General features: G+C 43.5%; 1 protein-coding gene across 2 annotated transcripts in view; it reads right to left on the minus strand.

The window, feature by feature from the left end:
• Positions 1–5,803: 5,803 nt before the first annotated feature.
• Positions 5,804–18,661, minus strand: part of dlt (codanin-1 like protein dlt) — a 150,464-nt gene continuing 137,606 nt past the window's right edge. Inside the window, exon 19 of one of the 2 annotated variants that reach the window (XM_069324547.1) lies at positions 5,804–6,225. In XM_069324547.1, the coding sequence (XP_069180648.1) occupies positions 6,073–6,225 (153 nt within the window). In that variant the 3' untranslated portion in view covers positions 5,804–6,072. The remainder of the gene's footprint in view (positions 6,226–18,661) is intronic. The other variant, XM_069324548.1, reaches the window with a different exon arrangement.

Here is an 18,661-nt window from a genome sequence, read left to right on the forward strand (position 1 = left end):
CAAAACCCAAGATGCAAGAAGATTACAAATTCTTGAAGCAATTCACATAAGAATAGAACAACCTACCATGAACACCCAAATCACAGAACTATTTACTCTACCCACCATGAGAGTAAGGACAAGACCAGAACATAACGATGCCAACACAGAAGACACCGTTCAACATAACAGGCCAATTGCACTTGATTAATCTTTGTATGTAGATAGCAGCTGCCTCGTATGGGCCAATAAGCCTTCTGCAGTTACCTCTATTCTTATGTTGTTATGTTTCACCCCACATTTATCCCTTATTTGTATTACAGGTAAGCTACAGAAGGTGTACTGCACTGAGGCACTCTCAAAGTACAGTACTTTTGTTTGCAATATTTCTCGCAGAAACCTGTTAAAAATCACCTGACCAAGAGGATGCGAATCAAACTAATATATAGATAGAATAATGCTTCATTAATACATTATATTAAAATAAAATTTACATTTCATAAATTTGGTCAGCATACTCTAAACAAAATTATACTATTATAATCATGGCAATTGCAGTTAACAATAAGTAAATGCTAACAAAACATATTATGGACTATTGTACACTTTTTGTATTTTCACATTGAGAACACTGATAACAATTTAGGGGGTGAAGATCACAAGATAACCTTAACTGCAATTCCATTATAAAAGATATTTATCAAACTTTAACTAGCAAATATTGCTATGACATACCTGTACATAGCATCACAAACAACTGGTTAATGTCCGTTATAAGCAACTGTTGCCGCACTCAATATCACATCTGGAGTGACGCCACGTTGAAGATCACATCTGGAGTGACGCCACGTTAAAGATCACATCTGGAGTGACGCCACGTTAAAGATCACATCTGGAGTGACGCCACGTTAAAGATCACATCTGGAGTGACGCCACGTTAAAGATCACATCTGGAGTGACGCCACGTTAAAGATCACATCTGGAGTGACGCCACGTTAAAGATCACATCGCAACTGCGTTTATATTTATTATTCCTTTTCTACCAAAAGCCCCCCCAAAAAAGTTGTTTTGCTAATCATTATGCTTACTAGTATGTCCACCTATAATTGAACAAGATTAAAATTATCCTTATTATTAGGACAAAATTCCATGCAAGCAAAAATCAAATGCAAGAATTAACCAAAGTAATAAGTCAAAGTGGAAACTAAATTCTTCAGCTCTGCATTATCAGATATAATAAAATATTGAATTACACAAGCTTTTTAATTTTATGCAGCTCTCTTAATACTGTAGTATTAAAATATATTAAAGACTTTCAAATGTTCTCGGTTCAAACTACCGCTATTACCCAGCGATGAAAAAAATATCACTAATTTGTATTTTGTAGTACCATAATTTAATTTGTGCTTGTGTGCGTGCATGGACTACACCGGAGTTTAGAAATGCCTCTACGTACCCTAATGAATGGAGAGCACATATACAATACAGTGCGCGCTAACAACTTTCAGCCCATCTAGTGATTGAACTTCAAGTGACCAGCAGGTATGTCTCACACACACACCACCACTAACAGTTCAGAGTAGTGAAAAATATTTTAACTCATCAAGTGGTGGTCACATGCTTCAACCCGTTCTCGCAAATTTAATAAGTCAATATTGACTTATTAAATATGTGCATAGGTGACATACTTAACATAATAGATACCCTTAAAAAGATTCATAGAAAACACCGACCTTACCTAACCTTGTTAGTATCTTAAGATAAGCATCTTATTGCTTCGTAATTACAATTATTACCTAACCTATAATAGGTATAGGTTAAGTAATAATTGTAATTACGAAGCAATAAGATGCTTATCTTAAGATACTAACAAGGTTAGGTAAGGTCGGGGTTTTCTATGAATCTTTTTAAGGGTATCTATTATGTTTAGTATATCACCTATGCACGTAGTTAATAAGTCAATAATGACTTTACGAATTTGCGAGAACGGGTTGCATGCTTACACATGCATGTACCTGGTCAGTTCTTCAGAACATTCAGAAGCGGGAGGGCCACATACTTTCTAGACACTACTTATCTGGATATGGCCATTTCCTGTTTTGAATTTGTCTGAATAAGAGTGTCTGATAAACTGCCGAGATGAACAGTCAAAATAAAATGGCCCGATAAAGTGGCGAGGCGAGCAGTGTGAACAACACGTACGAGTAGTCGTGAAGTGAGCACCCGTCAGGCCTCGCTGCCTGGTGGGGGAGGGGGGGGGGGAGAAGATGGCACTAGTTTGCCAAGTGACCATTTGAGGCACTACTATAGTGCCTTCTACCCATGTGATATTACAGATTCACGATACATTTTTTATTTCTCACGAGACTGGAGTGTTCATTCTGTGATTTTGTCGGATACACAGTATAAAAAATCTAGGAACAACCGTGCACCATGTCGGCTTTAAATGCATCGTGTTCGTGAAAGCTTCAACAAGTGGGATAAGTAAAGGAAAGAGGTGAGTGATGACATTGTAGTTGAAATATTTATATTTAAGGTGGAGAGTGGAATCCCGAGAAGTGTTGTGTGTGCGCTGAATATGGCGTTAGGAAGAATATGCTCTCAAATATTATTAAGCCTAAAGCTACCACCATGACTGTTTGTTTAGAAGTGAAAGTGATACAGCAAACACACGTTTTAACATCTGAGGTCACCTCATACCATTAATCTCCACTTCATTTAACTCAACAACATCCACCATCACCTCTTCCATCTAAATAACAATGCTCTATCAACAACAATAAGATTAAATTGCATATCACAACTTCTCATACTGGAGAGTACAAACAAAATACTGTTAAACTTTTGTCATCATATTTATTATTTTGTCCCCTAGATTTTCAGGATGATGAACCACTTTTCCAGACAACAGGTTATGCCTTCAGTCTTGGTGACAAGGCATCCAGAAAGAATATGGCTCTGTATATCTTTGCTCCCAGCTCCCATGACAACAGACCTCAGTCTGGAGCTGAAAAACTAACAACTGACAAACCTGGAAAGAGCGGTGGTGAGTGGGGTGGGGAAGGGACCAGGGAGTCACTGAGGCCTAACTAGAAAAGGGTATTTCATTACATTCAACACCATTCAATGTTGGTTTTTTGAAGGAGCTGAACAATGGTTCCCTGAAGGTAACTATAGAGCAGAAGGAAAAATGGGACTCACCAGGAAGGAGAGCGAACACTAAACTCGAGCAAGAGAACCCGGCACAGAAAATCCGACCCAAGGCAACTCGCGTTCAACGGGGCCAGGAACAAAGACCAGGTACTGAGCTACCAGGACCCTAGCACACCTCCATTACACTCATGCCCCAAGAGCCCCTATAAAAAAGGACACTCCTCAGGCTAGACAAACCAACCATCAACAACCAAGCAAACCTCCCCAACCTTCGCCACAATAGGAGGTGGCCTCAAATAGAGAAAGCGCCCACCAATGCCAAAAGAACAAAACCCATGCATCTAGAGGAGAACATCAAGCTGCTCCCATGCAACACCCACAACTGAGGACCAATATCAGCAGAACATGAAAGAATGTATTCCAGACCAAAGGAGCAGGGAAGAACTGAGGGTAGGAGCAAAACACCACCACCCTCTCTGGAGACCAACACAGCACAGGCAGAGAATGATCCAGCCGGGGGTGAAAGAATGCACGAGATAACTTGTGAAACAACACTGAAGAAGTATCAACACTAAATGCCAACAAAAGTGCCTCTGCCAAAACTGAACAATTAAAGGAGGCAAGATAAGGTACACGTGACTATCGATAAACAACCAACCCCAGAAAGACAAAACCATCAGGACAGAAATGGAGACAAAATGACAGACAACAAAAAATTAAGTACAGTGGTGTCAAAAAACCACATACCGCTGCCTCAACAGAGGATGTAGGTGGGAATGCAACAACTCTGCTACCACCTGGACACCACACAACAGGTAATATACCTGTGTCAAAAATGACATACGCATAGATCAGAGGAGAACATTAAGCCAGTAAGGTAAGTCTTCAGACTGAACTGTAGAAAGAGGCAGAGCCACAGATAAGGACCTAGGTACAGACATTGGCTCAGAAAAGCCAGTATCCAAGGATCCAGAAGGATCACCTAGTCCGGGCAAGTCTCCTTCCTGGACAACATCCAGAGGAAAACCTGGACTAGGGAAATGGCTGGGAGGGAGGTGGTGGGGTTATCTTGAGGTTATCTTGAAATTATTTCAGGGCTTAGCGTCCCCGTGGCCTGGTCCTCGACCAAGCCTCCTTTTTGTTACAGAACCCCAGGAAGCAGCCTGTAGCAGCTGTCTAACTCCCAGGTACCTATTTACTGCTAGGTAACAGGGGCATCAGGGTGAAAGAAACTTTTTGCCCACTTGTCTCCGCTTCCACCAGGGATTGAACTCGGAGCCTCAGCACTACGAATCCGAGGCTCTGTCCACTCAGCTGTCAGGCGTCCACTCAGCTGTCAGGCATCCACTCAGCTGTCAGGCGTCCACTCAGCTGTCAGGCGTCCACTCAGCTGTCAGGCGTCCACTCAGCTGTCAGGCGTCCACTCAGCTGTCAGGCGTCCACTCAGCTGTCAGGCGTCCACTCAGCTGTCAGGCGTCCACTCAGCTGTCAGGCGTCCACTCAGCTGTCAGGCGTCCACTCAGCTGTCAGGCGTCCACTCAGCTGTCAGGCGTCCACTCAGCTGTCAGGCGTCCACTCAGCTGTCAGGCGTCCACTCAGCTGTCAGGCGTCCACTCAGCTGTCAGGCGTCCACTCAGCTGTCAGGTGTCCACTCAGCTGTCGGGTGCGAAGGGAGTGGGAGAAGAAATAAAGTAACCCCCACTAAGACCAGTCCAGGCAAAAGGAAGCCAAAGCAATAGCCTCACAATACGTACTGTAGGGAAACAGACCTGTACAAGAAGGAAGCCACCAGTTACACTAATGCGAGAAGAGGCCCATTTTGGGGTGATTAAATGTTGCCATACAACACTAGACCTAAGTGGCTGTGAATGCTACTGTACTGTATCTTAGCATTAACCACCAAGCAATTTTAAAGATTCTCAAAGATGGCTGAAAAATAAAGAGCTAAACAGTGGAAAGTCATTGATTATTTAAAACTAAATTATAAGGTTAGTTTACATTGTGAATTTGATGTTAGTTTCATTCGCTAAGAATTATGGAATTACGAATGAAGAACTGAGTGAGGGGCACGAGCCAGGAGAAAGTCTCGAGAGTGAACATTTGTTACAATAAACTTGTGTTCATCGATATGCATCGCATAAGGCAATTAACTTAAGATTTTGCTTATTATATGCAGCAATAAAATGTGAAAAGAAAATACAAATAAAAAAATGCAAATAAAAAATATGTGAAGAGAAAATACAAATAAAGAAATGCAAATAAAGAGTATGTGTGTACACTCGCCCAGACATGCATGCCGAGACAAGCTTAGCTCCTGGGCCCCACCTTCCCCGTGTGCTTAGATGAAGGCAATAAATATAGTGTATTTAGCGCCCTCTGATTATCCCGCACATTTAATAGTGCTACACAGCCTTTCCGGCTTGGTGCTTTCTTTGATAATTTACTTATCTTCATCTACTACTTTTATCTAACCCATTTCACTCGACGAGTTCTCTAACGACAAGGTTGCTTCTTGCACCATACCACAGTGACGTCAATAATTACTGGTATACAACCTTCCCAAGTGCTATTTTCTCACTAACGGCAGCATTAATAAGCTCTTGCGTGCCAGTGTTTCAGTACAGGAACCATGAAGACAAGTGTTATGGAGGTGGATATAAAATGTGCTGTAACATGGTCATATAAAAGGCTATTCTTATGTATTTTAATACAGTATTACCAGAAATATACATTACTGTACGCTGAAATGTAATGCACGTTTTCCATAAAATGAAGGTATAACTAAGGCAAATATATATATATACTGTACAGTATTGCTAAAAATAGTACTATCACAATAGTACTATTTCTCACCACATAGTGATGAGAATGATAGTTTTCTATTACATGAGAGTAATAGTTCTTATCACAGCAAGTGAAAAGACCATTCTCATTATTTTACTAAATATCTTCTGTAAAGTCATCCATCTGCTCACATGCCCACCCAACCCAATCAAGCATCTGCAGGAGAGTGGCGTCATCTTTAAAACCCTTCTCTTTCAGAGTTGTTTGAGAGATTCCCTTGATGCACGAAGATATTCCGGAAAGTATTTCCTGAAAAGGAGAAATGAAAGATTAATTATATGGAAAAACCTATAGCTATAAGTGAAACATTTCACTAATACAAATTTATCACTTATAAAAAGTCACTGTTAGTTCAGTGGATTGGTTCAGATTTGATGGGTTAGGTTTTGTTAGCCAAACATACTCTGCCACATCTAAAGCTTTTAACCCTTTAACTGCGCAGCACATCATATGATGTGTTCAGGGACTTGCAGTAACTTGCGCTCCACATCATATGATGTATTGGAGTACTACGCAAGATTTAAATGGCTCGCGGATACACGGGGTTCACCACACCTTCATCAGGGCTCTTGTAAACAGACGCTATTTTTTTTTTAAATCGTGGGCCAAATTCCTGGGTGTGAGGGGCCTCAGTATTGAGTGAGCTACCAAGCCTGACGCACGCAGCATGAGCTCACAGCACTGCTGTTCAGCTTGTGACCACAGCATCGCCTAAAAATGCCATAATATACATGTTCTTGCTATTATTTAGTGATGATATTACAGAAGACCCCTGACTGTGATATAAATGACCAGGATTCTGATAATAGCAGGATTGTTGTGATAATTAGCGCTGTAGTGGGAGGAGTAATCTTGGTGGGGAGGGAGGTAGCGTTGTCTGCTGACTCTGTGTGACCACCTTTTACTGTCTGGACTCACTATACCAGCTTAGTGGTTCGCTATGGTAAACAAAACATGCAGATACTTATATGTAACGTCTGTATATAAAAGCAAAAACAGTATGGTGGGAGGAGAATGGTGGCGAGTCAGGTGAGGCGAGGTGAGGGAGGGAGTGGCAGCCAGTGGCGGGCTGCCACTGGCTGCCACTCAACATACCAACTTAGTGATTCGTTATGATGAACATGAATGTAGATACTTATATGTAACGTGTATATTCAGTGTAATAACAGCAAAAGACGTGTGGGGAAGAAGCCATTTTAGTGATGGGTGTGGCAACATCTGCATGATTTGTCATGTTGGTAGAGGTGGCCACTATGCTCTTTGGGCATTATACCGGCTTAGTTGAACAGTTATGGTGAACAAAACATGTAGATACTTATATATAATGTCTGTATATAGAGGTAATAACACCACCACAGTATTGTTGGGGGTGAAATTTTAGTGCGTCTGACCTTGAATGTGTGAGGGAGGCAGCCGCCAGTTGACTGTGTGTAGCGACGTCTCTTAGTGCCTGAACTAACTATATCAACTTAGTTGTACAGTTGTGGTGAACAAAACATGTAGATACTTATATGTAACGTCTGTATATAGTGAATAAAAGCAAAAACAGTATTGCAGGAGGAGAATGTGGGTGAGTCAGGTGAGTTGAGGGAGGGAGGAAGTAGCAGCCAGTGGCGGGCTGCCACTGCCACTCAGCATACCAACTTAGTGGTTCATTATGGTGAACACGAATGTAGATACTTATATATAACGTCTGTATATAGTGAATAAAAACAAAAACAGTATGGTGGGAGGAGAATGTGGGCGAGTGAGGTGTTGAGGGAGTGAGTGGCAGTGAATGGCTGGCTGGTGTGTGGCGGTCACTCCTCGTTGCTTTTCGACTCATAATACCAACTTAGTGGTTCGTTATGGTGAACAAAACATGCAGATACTTATATATAACCTGTTTATATAGTGTAATAACTGACAAAGTATTTGTTCACTGCTTGATGAACATAATAATTGAAACAACAATATGCACACCATATTTTTGAGAACAACGATGATTCACTCATTTTAATATATAAATATATCACATTACACACCATTGAATAATATTACAGCAAAAAAAACTACAAAAAAACAATCAGACACATTGAAATAATTAGGTAATTATCTCTTTGTGGCCACTCCTGCCTGACAGCTGGGAGCAACAGACCGTCTGGGACGCACGCTGAGTCAGCGCCTGTTTTTTGCCAATCTTCCCCGCCCTATAGCGGGCAATATATGCCACTTACGATTTTTTTATTATTGTTCCCATGATCAGAAAACATAAATTAACAGGTTTAGAAGAAAAAACATTTTTTTTTTGTTTTTTTTTTTTTTTTTGGTATGCGCCTGTGGGTGACAAATGCTAAATAGCCCGGAACCACACAAGGGTTAATCACCCAATTATTTTCTAAATTTTTCCAATGAATTCATTCCATTTTTCTAAATGAATGAACCCAAAATGGGCTACCACCTGTGGAGCTTTGTCACTAAACAAAAAAAAACAAAAAACAGAAGACAGGCTTTTACTAAAATAGAGGATCAGCGAACTTAAACATCGCAGGCCTCTCGGTAGAGGCTGCTTACCTATCTGTGACTACAGTATATGGGAATCTAGCTCTTTAGTGCCTCGCCTCCTATCCATTCATACTCGGCGTGCTAATTACATCTTTCAACATTAACATTTTCATCACATTTTTTCTTAAATTTGTAGAAGAAATTGGTTTCAACAACCTCTTCCTTCAATGCATTCCACTTGTTACGAACCCGGATTCAACGTTCGAGCCTGGAGCAGTGACAAACACGCCATCTGTGGGTCAGCTCCCGAAACCCCCGCCAAACGGACGACGACACCTAGTGAGGACAGCGTGTACTGGCCTCGAGGACCAGTTTCCAGTCTGGTTCAGCACTCAACACCGCCGCTCCTGACCTCTGGTAAGGTGGTGCTCCGACGACAGCGCCATCTATGGACTGGATACGTCAGGCGTTAGTATCTGAGCCCGTGAGTGTGGTGTATTAGTGTCCCAGTTATTGATGACGTGTCTGTTTACAGAGCCGACCTGGGACCACTGTGTTGAAGGTGGAGTCAGTCTACCCGAGGCAGCCAGTCTCCATACAGTGAAGTTTGCTGCAGCTGTCGTGACGTCGTCCCCCCGGAAGAACACTGTGGTGTGTTAAGCCTGCCAGTGGAGTGGCAGTGGAAGGATTTACCCGGGACCGACGGTTGGAGACGATAATCCACTGGGGTATTGAGGACAGGAGGGTGATTGGTGATATCACACGAGACTCCTGTCTAGGGCGTACCCCTTATATCGTTCGTGGAGTGGCCGTACCAGCCTTGGTGGCTCAGTACCTGCCAGCAGACCTGCTGGACGTGTGGTTGACGGCCTCCACGACGGTGCCCCCAGTGGACTTGTGTTGTGGCTGACCTGTGGCCAGGGTAGACTCGGCGTTCTCAGAGGACACGTCTTGAGGCCACGAAGAAAGCACCGCGGACTCAGCACCTAGCTTCGAGGATCCATAGTCTCCAGCAGTAGACTACAGTGTTGATCCCCTTGTAAAGTGTTAATACCCCTCCCCCTTGTGTACTCTTTTATTATATATATTTAAACGGTGAAGGTGAATATTATATTATATTAAGTTCTTACCTTTCTTTCCCTACTCCCTTTAAGTTACTTGCGTCACGGATCGCATCCCTTGAAAGCCTCTACTGGCTTGGGGTCGGATATATATATCTTCCTCTAACGACATCAGAGTAAGAACCCCGTTGCGTCCCGAGAGGGCCGTAACACCACTTGCCAACCACCCATACAGGAAACAAGAACTTCCTTACTTCTCGACTCAATTGTGTGTCCAGCTTCCACTGACATCCACTTGTCCTACCTCTTTTTAATTTAAAGAAACTTCATTTGTCTGCTTTGTCTGTTACCCCTCAAGATCATGTACGTAGTGATCATAACCCTGTACATTTCTTCTCTCCTCTAAGGTTGTCAGGGTGAGTTCTCTCAACCTGTTCTCATAGCTGAGGCCTCTCAGTTCTGGTACTAATCTAGTCCCATAGCGTCCCAATGATTTTCCGTCGGCAATGATTTGGCGATGATAATGTAATTATCTAAGTGTAGTTACCAGATGAGAGCTACGCTCATGGTGTCCCGACTTCTCGGTACTCTGTTGTACAAAGCTTTGAAACTACTGGCGGTTTTGGCCTCCACCACCACCTACCTTAGCTTGCTCCAGTTTGTGTGCAGTGTGCGATGATGATGACATTGGGAAATCGAATCATTGCCATCGCCAGTTATTTAATTCCCAATAATTTTCCCAATTCTGGTACTAAAGCAGTCCCAGTGGCGCAGTGGTAAAGCCCTTGCCCAGCGCTTGGGGAGTGCTTTGGCCTGGGTTCGTACCCTGGCTGGGGAGGATTGACTGGGTGCCAATCCTTAATTGTAGCCTCTGTTCACCCAGCAATGAACGAGTACCGAGTTGTTAAACGATTTGGTGGGTCGTATTCCAAGGAAAAATTTGGATTAAGGACCTGCCTGATACACTATGCATGCTAGCAGCTTTACAAGAGAAAGAAGTCTTGCATATGTATAAATAAAATAAAAATATAAAAGTTGCAAACCTCTGAACTTCAAGTTTCTGTTTATGCTTCACAAGGTGAGAGTTCCATGCTGGTGCTGTATACTCAAGTAATGATCTCATATAGGAAGTGTGTGCACTTTAAATCCTACTTGTTTGGAGTCTTAAATCAAGCTGACGGCTGAGTGGACAGCACTCGGGATTTGTAGTCCTAAAGTTTCATGTTCGATCCCCAGCGGAGGCAAAAACAAATGGATAGTTTCTTTCACCCTGATGACCCTATTCACCTAGCAGTAAATAGGTACCTGGGAGTTAGACAGCTGCTACAGACTGCTTCCTGGGAGTGTGTAACAAAAAGTAGGCCTGGTCGAGAACCGGGCCACGAGGATGCTAAGCCCCGAAATCATCTCAATATAACTGCAAGACAACTTGTTATCCTACAAAGAAGAATACAAAGACATGCATACAGGCACCTGTAATGCATGAGGTGCCTGTATGTATTACAGGCCACACCCCTGTAATTCATGAGGTGCCTGTATGTATTACAGGCCTCACTCCTGTAATGCATGAGGTGTCTGCATGTATTACAGGCCTCACTCCTGTAATGCATGAGGTGCCTGTATGTATTACAGGCCACACCCCTGTAATGCATGAGGTGCCTGTATGTATTACAGGCCACACTCCTGTAATGCATGAGGTGTCTGTATGTATTACAGGCCTCACTCCTGTAATGCATGAGGTGCCTGTATGTATTACAGGCCTCACTCCTGTAATGCATGAGGTGCCTGTATGTATTACAGGCCTCACTCCTGTAATGCATGAGGTGCCTGTATGTATTACAGGCCACACTCCTGTAATGCATGAGGTGCCTGTATGTATTACAGGCCTCACTCCTGTAATGCATGAGGTGCCTGTATGTATTACAGGCCTCACTCCTGTAATGCATGAGGTGCCTGTATGTATTACAGGCCACACTCCTGTAATGCATGAGGTGCCTGTATGTATTACAGGCCTCACTCCTGTAATGCATGAGGTGTCTGTATGTATTACAGGCCACACTCCTGTAATGCATGAGGTGCCTGTATGTATTACAGGCCACACCCCTGTAATGCATGAGGTGTCTGTATGTATTACAGGCCTCACTCCTGTAATGCATGAGGTGTCTATGTATTACAGGCCACACTCCTGTAATGCATGAGGTGCCTGTATGTATTACAGGCCACACTCCTGTAATGCATGAGGTGTCTGTATGTATTACAGGCCTCACTCCTGTAATGCATGAGGTGCCTGTATGTATTACAGGCCACACTCCTGTAATGCATGAGGTGTCTGTATGTATTACAGGCCTCACCCCTGTAATGCATGAGGTGTCTGTATGTATTACAGGCCTCACCCCTGTAATGCATGAGGTGCCTGTATGTATTACAGGCCTCACTCCTGTAATGCATGAGGTGTCTGTATGTATTACAGGCCTCACTCCTGTAATGCATGAGGTGTCTGTATGTATTACAGGCCTCACTCCTGTAATGCATGAGGTGCCTGTATGTATTACAGGCCTCACCCCTGTAATGCATGAGGTGTCTGTATGTATTACAGGCCTCACTCTTGTAATGCATGAGGTGCCTGTATGTATTACAGGCCTCACTCCTGTAATGCATGAGGTGCCTGTATGTATTACAGGCCACACCCCTGTAATGCATGAGGTGTCTGTATGTATTACAGGCCTCACTCCTGTAATGCATGAGGTGCCTGTATGTATTACAGGCCTCACCCCTGTAATGCATGAGGTGTCTGTATGTATTACAGGCCTCACTCCTGTAATGCATGAGGTGCCTGTATGTATTACAGGCCTCACCCCTGTAATGCATGAGGTGTCTGTATGTATTACAGACCTCACTCCTGTAATGCATGAGGTGCCTGTATGTATTACAGGCCTCACTCCTGTAATGCATGAGGTGCCTGTATGTATTACAGGCCACACTCCTGTAATGCATGAGGTGCCTGTATGTATTACAGGCCTCACTCCTGTAATGTATGAGGTGCCTGTATGTATTACAGGCCTCACTCCTGTAATGCATGAGGTGCCTGTATGTATTACAGGCCACACTCCTGTAATGCATGAGGTGCCTGTATGTATTACAGGCCACACTCCTGTAATGCATGAGGTGTCTGTATGTATTACAGGCCTCACTCCTGTAATGCATGAGGTGCCTGTATGTATTACAGGCCACACTCCTGTAATGCATGAGGTACCTGTATGTATTACAGGCCTCACTCCTGTAATGCATGAGGTGCCTGTATGTATTACAGGCCTCACTCCTGTAATGCATGAGGTGCCTGTATGTATTACAGGCCTCACTCCTGTAATGCATGAGGTGTCTGTATTACAGGCCTCACTCCTGTAATGCATGAGGTGTCTGTATGTATTACAGGCCTCACTCCTGTAATGCATGAGGTGCCTGTATGTATTACAGGCCTCACTCCTGTAATGCATGAGGTGTCTGTATGTATTACAGGCCTCACTCCTGTCATGCATGAGGTGCCTGTATGTATTACAGGCCTCACTCCTGTAATGCATGAGGTGCCTGTATGTATTACAGGCCACACTCCTGTAATGCATGAGGTGTCTGTATGTATTACAGGCCTCACTCCTGTAATGCATGAGGTGTCTGTATGTATTACAGGCCTCACTCCTGTAATGCATGAGGTGTCTGTATGTATTACAGGCCTCACTCCTGTAATGTATGAGGTGCCTGTATGTATTACAGGCCTCACTCCTGTAATGCATGAGGTGCCTGTATGTATTACAGGCCACACTCCTGTAATGCATGAGGTGCCTGTATGTATTACAGGCCACACTCCTGTAATGCATGAGGTGTCTGTATGTATTACAGGCCTCACTCCTGTAATGCATGAGGTGCCTGTATGTATTACAGGCCACACTCCTGTAATGCATGAGGTACCTGTATGTATTACAGGCCTCACTCCTGTAATGCATGAGGTGCCTGTATGTATTACAGGCCTCACTCCTGTAATGCATGAGGTGCCTGTATGTATTACAGGCCTCACTCCTGTAATGCATGAGGTGTCTGTATTACAGGCCTCACTCCTGTAATGCATGAGGTGTCTGTATGTATTACAGGCCACACTCCTGTAATGCATGAGGTGCCTGTATGTATTACAGGCCTCACTCCTGTAATGCATGAGGTGTCTGTATGTATTACAGGCCTCACTCCTGTAATGCATGAGGTGCCTGTATGTATTACAGGCCTCACTCCTGTAATGCATGAGGTGCCTGTATGTATTACAGGCCACACTCCTGTAATGCATGAGGTGTCTGTATGTATTACAGGTCTCACTCCTGTAATGCATGAGGTGTCTGTATGTATTACAGGCCTCACTCCTGTAATGCATGAGGTGTCTGTATGTATTACAGGCCTCACTCCTGTAATGCATGAGGTGCCTGTATGTATTACAGGCCACACTCCTGTAATGCATGAGGTGTCTGTATGTATTACAGGCCTCACTCCTGTAATGCATGAGGTGTCTGTATGTATTACAGGCCACACTCCTGTAATGCATGAGGTGCCTGTATGTATTACAGGCCTCACTCCTGTAATGCATGAGGTGTCTGTATGTATTACAGGCCTCACTCCTGTAATGCATGAGGTGTATGTATTACAGGCCTCACTCCTGTAATGCATGAGGTGCCTGTATGTATTACAGGCCACACTCCTGTAATGCATGAGGTGCCTGTATGTATTACAGGCCACACTCCTGTAATGCATGAGGTGTATGTATGTATTACAGGCCTCACTCCTGTAATGCATGAGGTGCCTGTATGTATTACAGGCCACACTCCTGTAATGCATGAGGTGTCTGTATGTATTACAGGCCTCACTCCTGTAATGCATGAGGTGTCTGTATGTATTACAGGCCACACTCCTGTAATGCATGAGGTGCCTGTATGTATTACAGGCCTCACTCCTGTAATGCATGAGGTGTCTGTATGTATTACAGGCCTCACTCCTGTAATGCATGAGGTGTATGTATTACAGGCCTCACTCCTGTAATGCATGAGGTGCCTGTATGTATTACAGGCCACACTCCTGTAATGCATGAGGTGTCTGTATGTATTACAGGCCTCACTCCTGTAATGCATGAGGTGTCTGTATATATTACAGGCCACACTCCTGTAATGCATGAGGTGCCTGTATGTATTACAGGCCTCACTCCTGTAATGCATGAGGTGTCTGTATGTATTACAGGCCTCACTCCTGTAATGCATGAGGTGTCTGTATGTATTACAGGCCACACTCCTGTAATGCATGAGGTGCCTGTATGTATTACAGGCCTCACTCCTGTAATGCATGAGGTGTCTGTATGTATTACAGGCCTCACTCCTGTAATGCATGAGGTGTATGTATTACAGGCCTCACTCCTGTAATGCATGAGGTGCCTGTATGTATTACAGGCCACACTCCTGTAATGCATGAGGTGTCTGTATGTATTACAGGCCTCACTCCTGTAATGCATGAGGTGTCTGTATATATTACAGGCCACACTCCTGTAATGCATGAGGTGCCTGTATGTATTACAGGCCTCACTCCTGTAATGCATGAGGTGTCTGTATGTATTACAGGCCTCACTCCTGTAATGCATGAGGTGTCTGTATGTATTACAGGCCTCACTCCTGTAATGCATGAGGTGTCTGTTTGTATTACAGGCCTCACTATACTCACTCCTGTAATGCATGAGGTGTCTGTATGTATTACAGGCCTCACTCCTGTAATGCATGAGGTGCCTGTATGTATTACAGGCCTCACTCCTGTAATGCATGAGGTGCCTGTATGTATTACAGGCCTCACTCCTGTAATGCATGAGGTGCCTGTATGTATTACAGGCCACACTCCTGTAATGCATGAGGTGCCTGTATGTATTACAGGCCTCACTCCTGTAATGCATGAGGTGCCTGTATGTATTACAGGCCTCACTCCTGTAATGCATATGCTTTTCGCTCGTATGCATTACAGAAGGCCAAAAATTGTTATACAGTGGTACCTTCATTTTTTAATTTATTCCGTTTCCAGAGACGGTTGGTAAACCAAAAATTTGTAAACCCCCACAAATTTTCCCATTAGAAATAATGTAAATTGAATTAATCCATTCCACACCCTCAAAAATATTAACTTGAAAATATATTTTATACATACTACTACTAATATTTTTTACTTTAGTATGTACAAGTTATAGCTTACCTCTATTGATGACTTGTTGGCATATGGAAGATGGTGAGGGGGGGAGGGGGGAGGAGAAGAGGTGTTAGTGTTTGGAAGGGGAGTCCCCTTATACAGTATTATAACATGAGGCAGTGGGGGGGAGGGGGGAGGAGAAGAGGTGTTAGTGTTTGGAAGGGGAGTCCCCTTATACAGTATTATAACATGAGGCAGTGGGGGGGAGGGGGGAGGAGAAGAGGTGTTAGTGTTTGGAAGGGGAGTCCCCTTATACAGTATTATAACATGAGGCAGTGGGGGGGAGGGGGGAGGAGAAAAGGTGTTAGTGTTTGGAAGGGGAGTCCCCTTATACAGTATTATAACATGAGGCAGTGGGGGGGAGGGGGGAGGAGAAGAGGTGTTAGTGTTTGGAAGGGGAGTGCCCTTATACAGTATTATAACATGAGGCAGTGATGACTTCTCTGGTATACATATCCCTATGTTTTGCCTGCATACCACTAGGTTGTGGCTCACTGCTTGCTTGTCTTACTAACAATCTCTCTAAACACACTTGTTTATCCCTACATTTTAACACTTGTCTGTCGTGAGAATCACATTGTCATTAAAAAGGTATATGTTTGCTTCAGCTTTATCTGGGGGAGTTTTTTCAACAAAACTTTGCAGTTCTTCCCTTACTGCACACATTTGCTTAATGAGGAAGGGACATCCTCTACTGCCTCTACTCACAACCATTTTCTTTGGTTGAACTCTACCACTGACTTTGTCAGTGGGGACACTAAAAGCCCCGAAATCATCTCAAGATAACCTCAAGATAACTTTTTTGGGACCCATGGCATGATATATAATTTTTATGTTCAGAAACCTAAAAAATCACAAAAACAATTACATTCTTCACAAAGAATTCAAGCGCGATCGTCACTAGGCGGGAGGCACTGGTAAACTGAAGAGCACCTCACCTGTCCCACCAGGAACCATGCACTCGGTCGACCCATACATGTATCAAAAACTCGCCAAGCGAGGCAAAGCTCATATACCGAGTCAAATTTTACGAAGAAATTGAGCTCGTAAACCAAAAAATTTGTAAAGAGGGGCATTTGTCAACCGAGGTTCCACTGTACCAGAAAATGGAAGCGGCTCGCGAAAGTGACTCACTGTCCTGTTTTCTGTTTTGGGTCCTTAGGTAGGTTAGGAGAGGATACTTTATATTGACCGTTTTCTTGACGTTGGGAAACCTTTTGAAGTTGGGCTGCTTACATAACATTCTTATGTTTACACAAAGAAATCACACTAACATGATATAAATGAATGAGAAAATCAACTGGAGCACCAAGATGACTCAAACCATAGATCAGGGTACCCCAAGCTGTGTACTCACCTAATTGTACTCACCTAATTGTACTCACCTAATTGTGCTTGCAGGGGTTGAGCTTTGGCTCTTTGGTCCCGCCTCTCAACTGTCAATCAACTGGTGTACAGATTCCTGAGCCTACTGGGCTCTATCATATCTACATTTGAAACTGTGTATGGAGTCAGCCTCCACCACATCACTTCCTAGTGCATTTTATTTATTAACTACTCTGACACTGAAAAAATTCTTTCTAACGTCTCTGTGGCTCATCTGGGTACTAAGTTTCCACCTGTGTCCCCTTGTTCGTGTCCCACCTGTGCTGAAGAGTTTGTCTTTGTCCACCCTGTCAATTTCCCTGAGAATTTCGTAGGTGGTTATCATGTCTCCCCTTACTCTTCTGTTTTCCAGGGTTGTGAGGTTCAGCTCCTTTAGCCTTTCCTCGTAGCTCAATCCTCTCAGTTCCGGGACGAGCCTGGTGGCATACCGCTGAATCTTCTCTAACTTTGTCTCACTCCTGTACATCACGTACAGTATATCACGTTTATTTGTATAAACTGTTTAGAGTATAAATCGCATAATTTACAGTATATCATGTGATTTATTTGTCTTTCTGAAGCTAGAGCTTACAACTGATGAAGTACTTTGCCTACACCAGAGTGCATGGCATTATATGTACAACTTAAGACTGGTTTCAATTGAAGCCTCTGGACTTGCTGTGGATTCAGTATTATGCCAAGTTGTGTAACTTATGTCATGTTGTGGTACAGGGGTAAGGTGCACAGTTGGGAGTACCCAGATTGCTGGTTCAAGTCACCTCAATGTTCCAATTGATTTTCTGATTCTTATGTTTGCTAGCTTCCCATATGCTGCTGGTGTTATCCTGTTCACATGAGCTTCTGTTATTAGTGGTGGGATTATGTCTACTCCCAGGTCTTTTTCTCCACTTTCCACTCCTCTCCAGCCCGACACATCCTCGCTGACAATGTTTCCTTTGTTTACTGCCTGTCAAGTACTCCTGTGCCCAGTCCAGTGCCTTGCCTCATATCCCCACTTCTCTCTCCATTTTGTATATTAGTCTTTAGTGAGGAACTGTATCAAAAGTTTTCTGGCAGCCTAGGAAGATGCAGTCTATTCATACTACTTTCTCTTATCTTATTTTGGTGACCCTGTTACAAAATTCAGTGAAGTTTGTTAAGCATGATTTTCCCTCTCTGAAGCTGTATTGTGCCTCTTTAACACCCATCCAACAGGTGGCAGAGGGAACCATCGGTTTGTAGTCAAACCAACAGACATCCCTCAAACTCTCAAGAATCAAGTGCAGGGCTTGGCGGTGTGGTGTTTGTGTGTTACTGAGGAAGTCTTGGTTGTGGGGTTGATATAAAGCCATCTCTTGGTTACTAACTTTCATACGTATATACACAATTACATGACTAGCAGCTACCAAGCTTGGCGGGCGGCCTGTACGCTCTGTTTACCTTCTCTGGCGTCTGCTCCGCCACCCATAGAAAACGGATGGTACCATTTTCTGTGAACATGACAGGCGGGTCAATCCATAATG

The sequence above is a fragment of the Procambarus clarkii genome, chromosome 14 (genome assembly GCF_040958095.1).
Source record: "Procambarus clarkii isolate CNS0578487 chromosome 14, FALCON_Pclarkii_2.0, whole genome shotgun sequence".
Classification (NCBI taxonomy): Eukaryota; Metazoa; Arthropoda; class Malacostraca; order Decapoda; family Cambaridae; genus Procambarus; species Procambarus clarkii.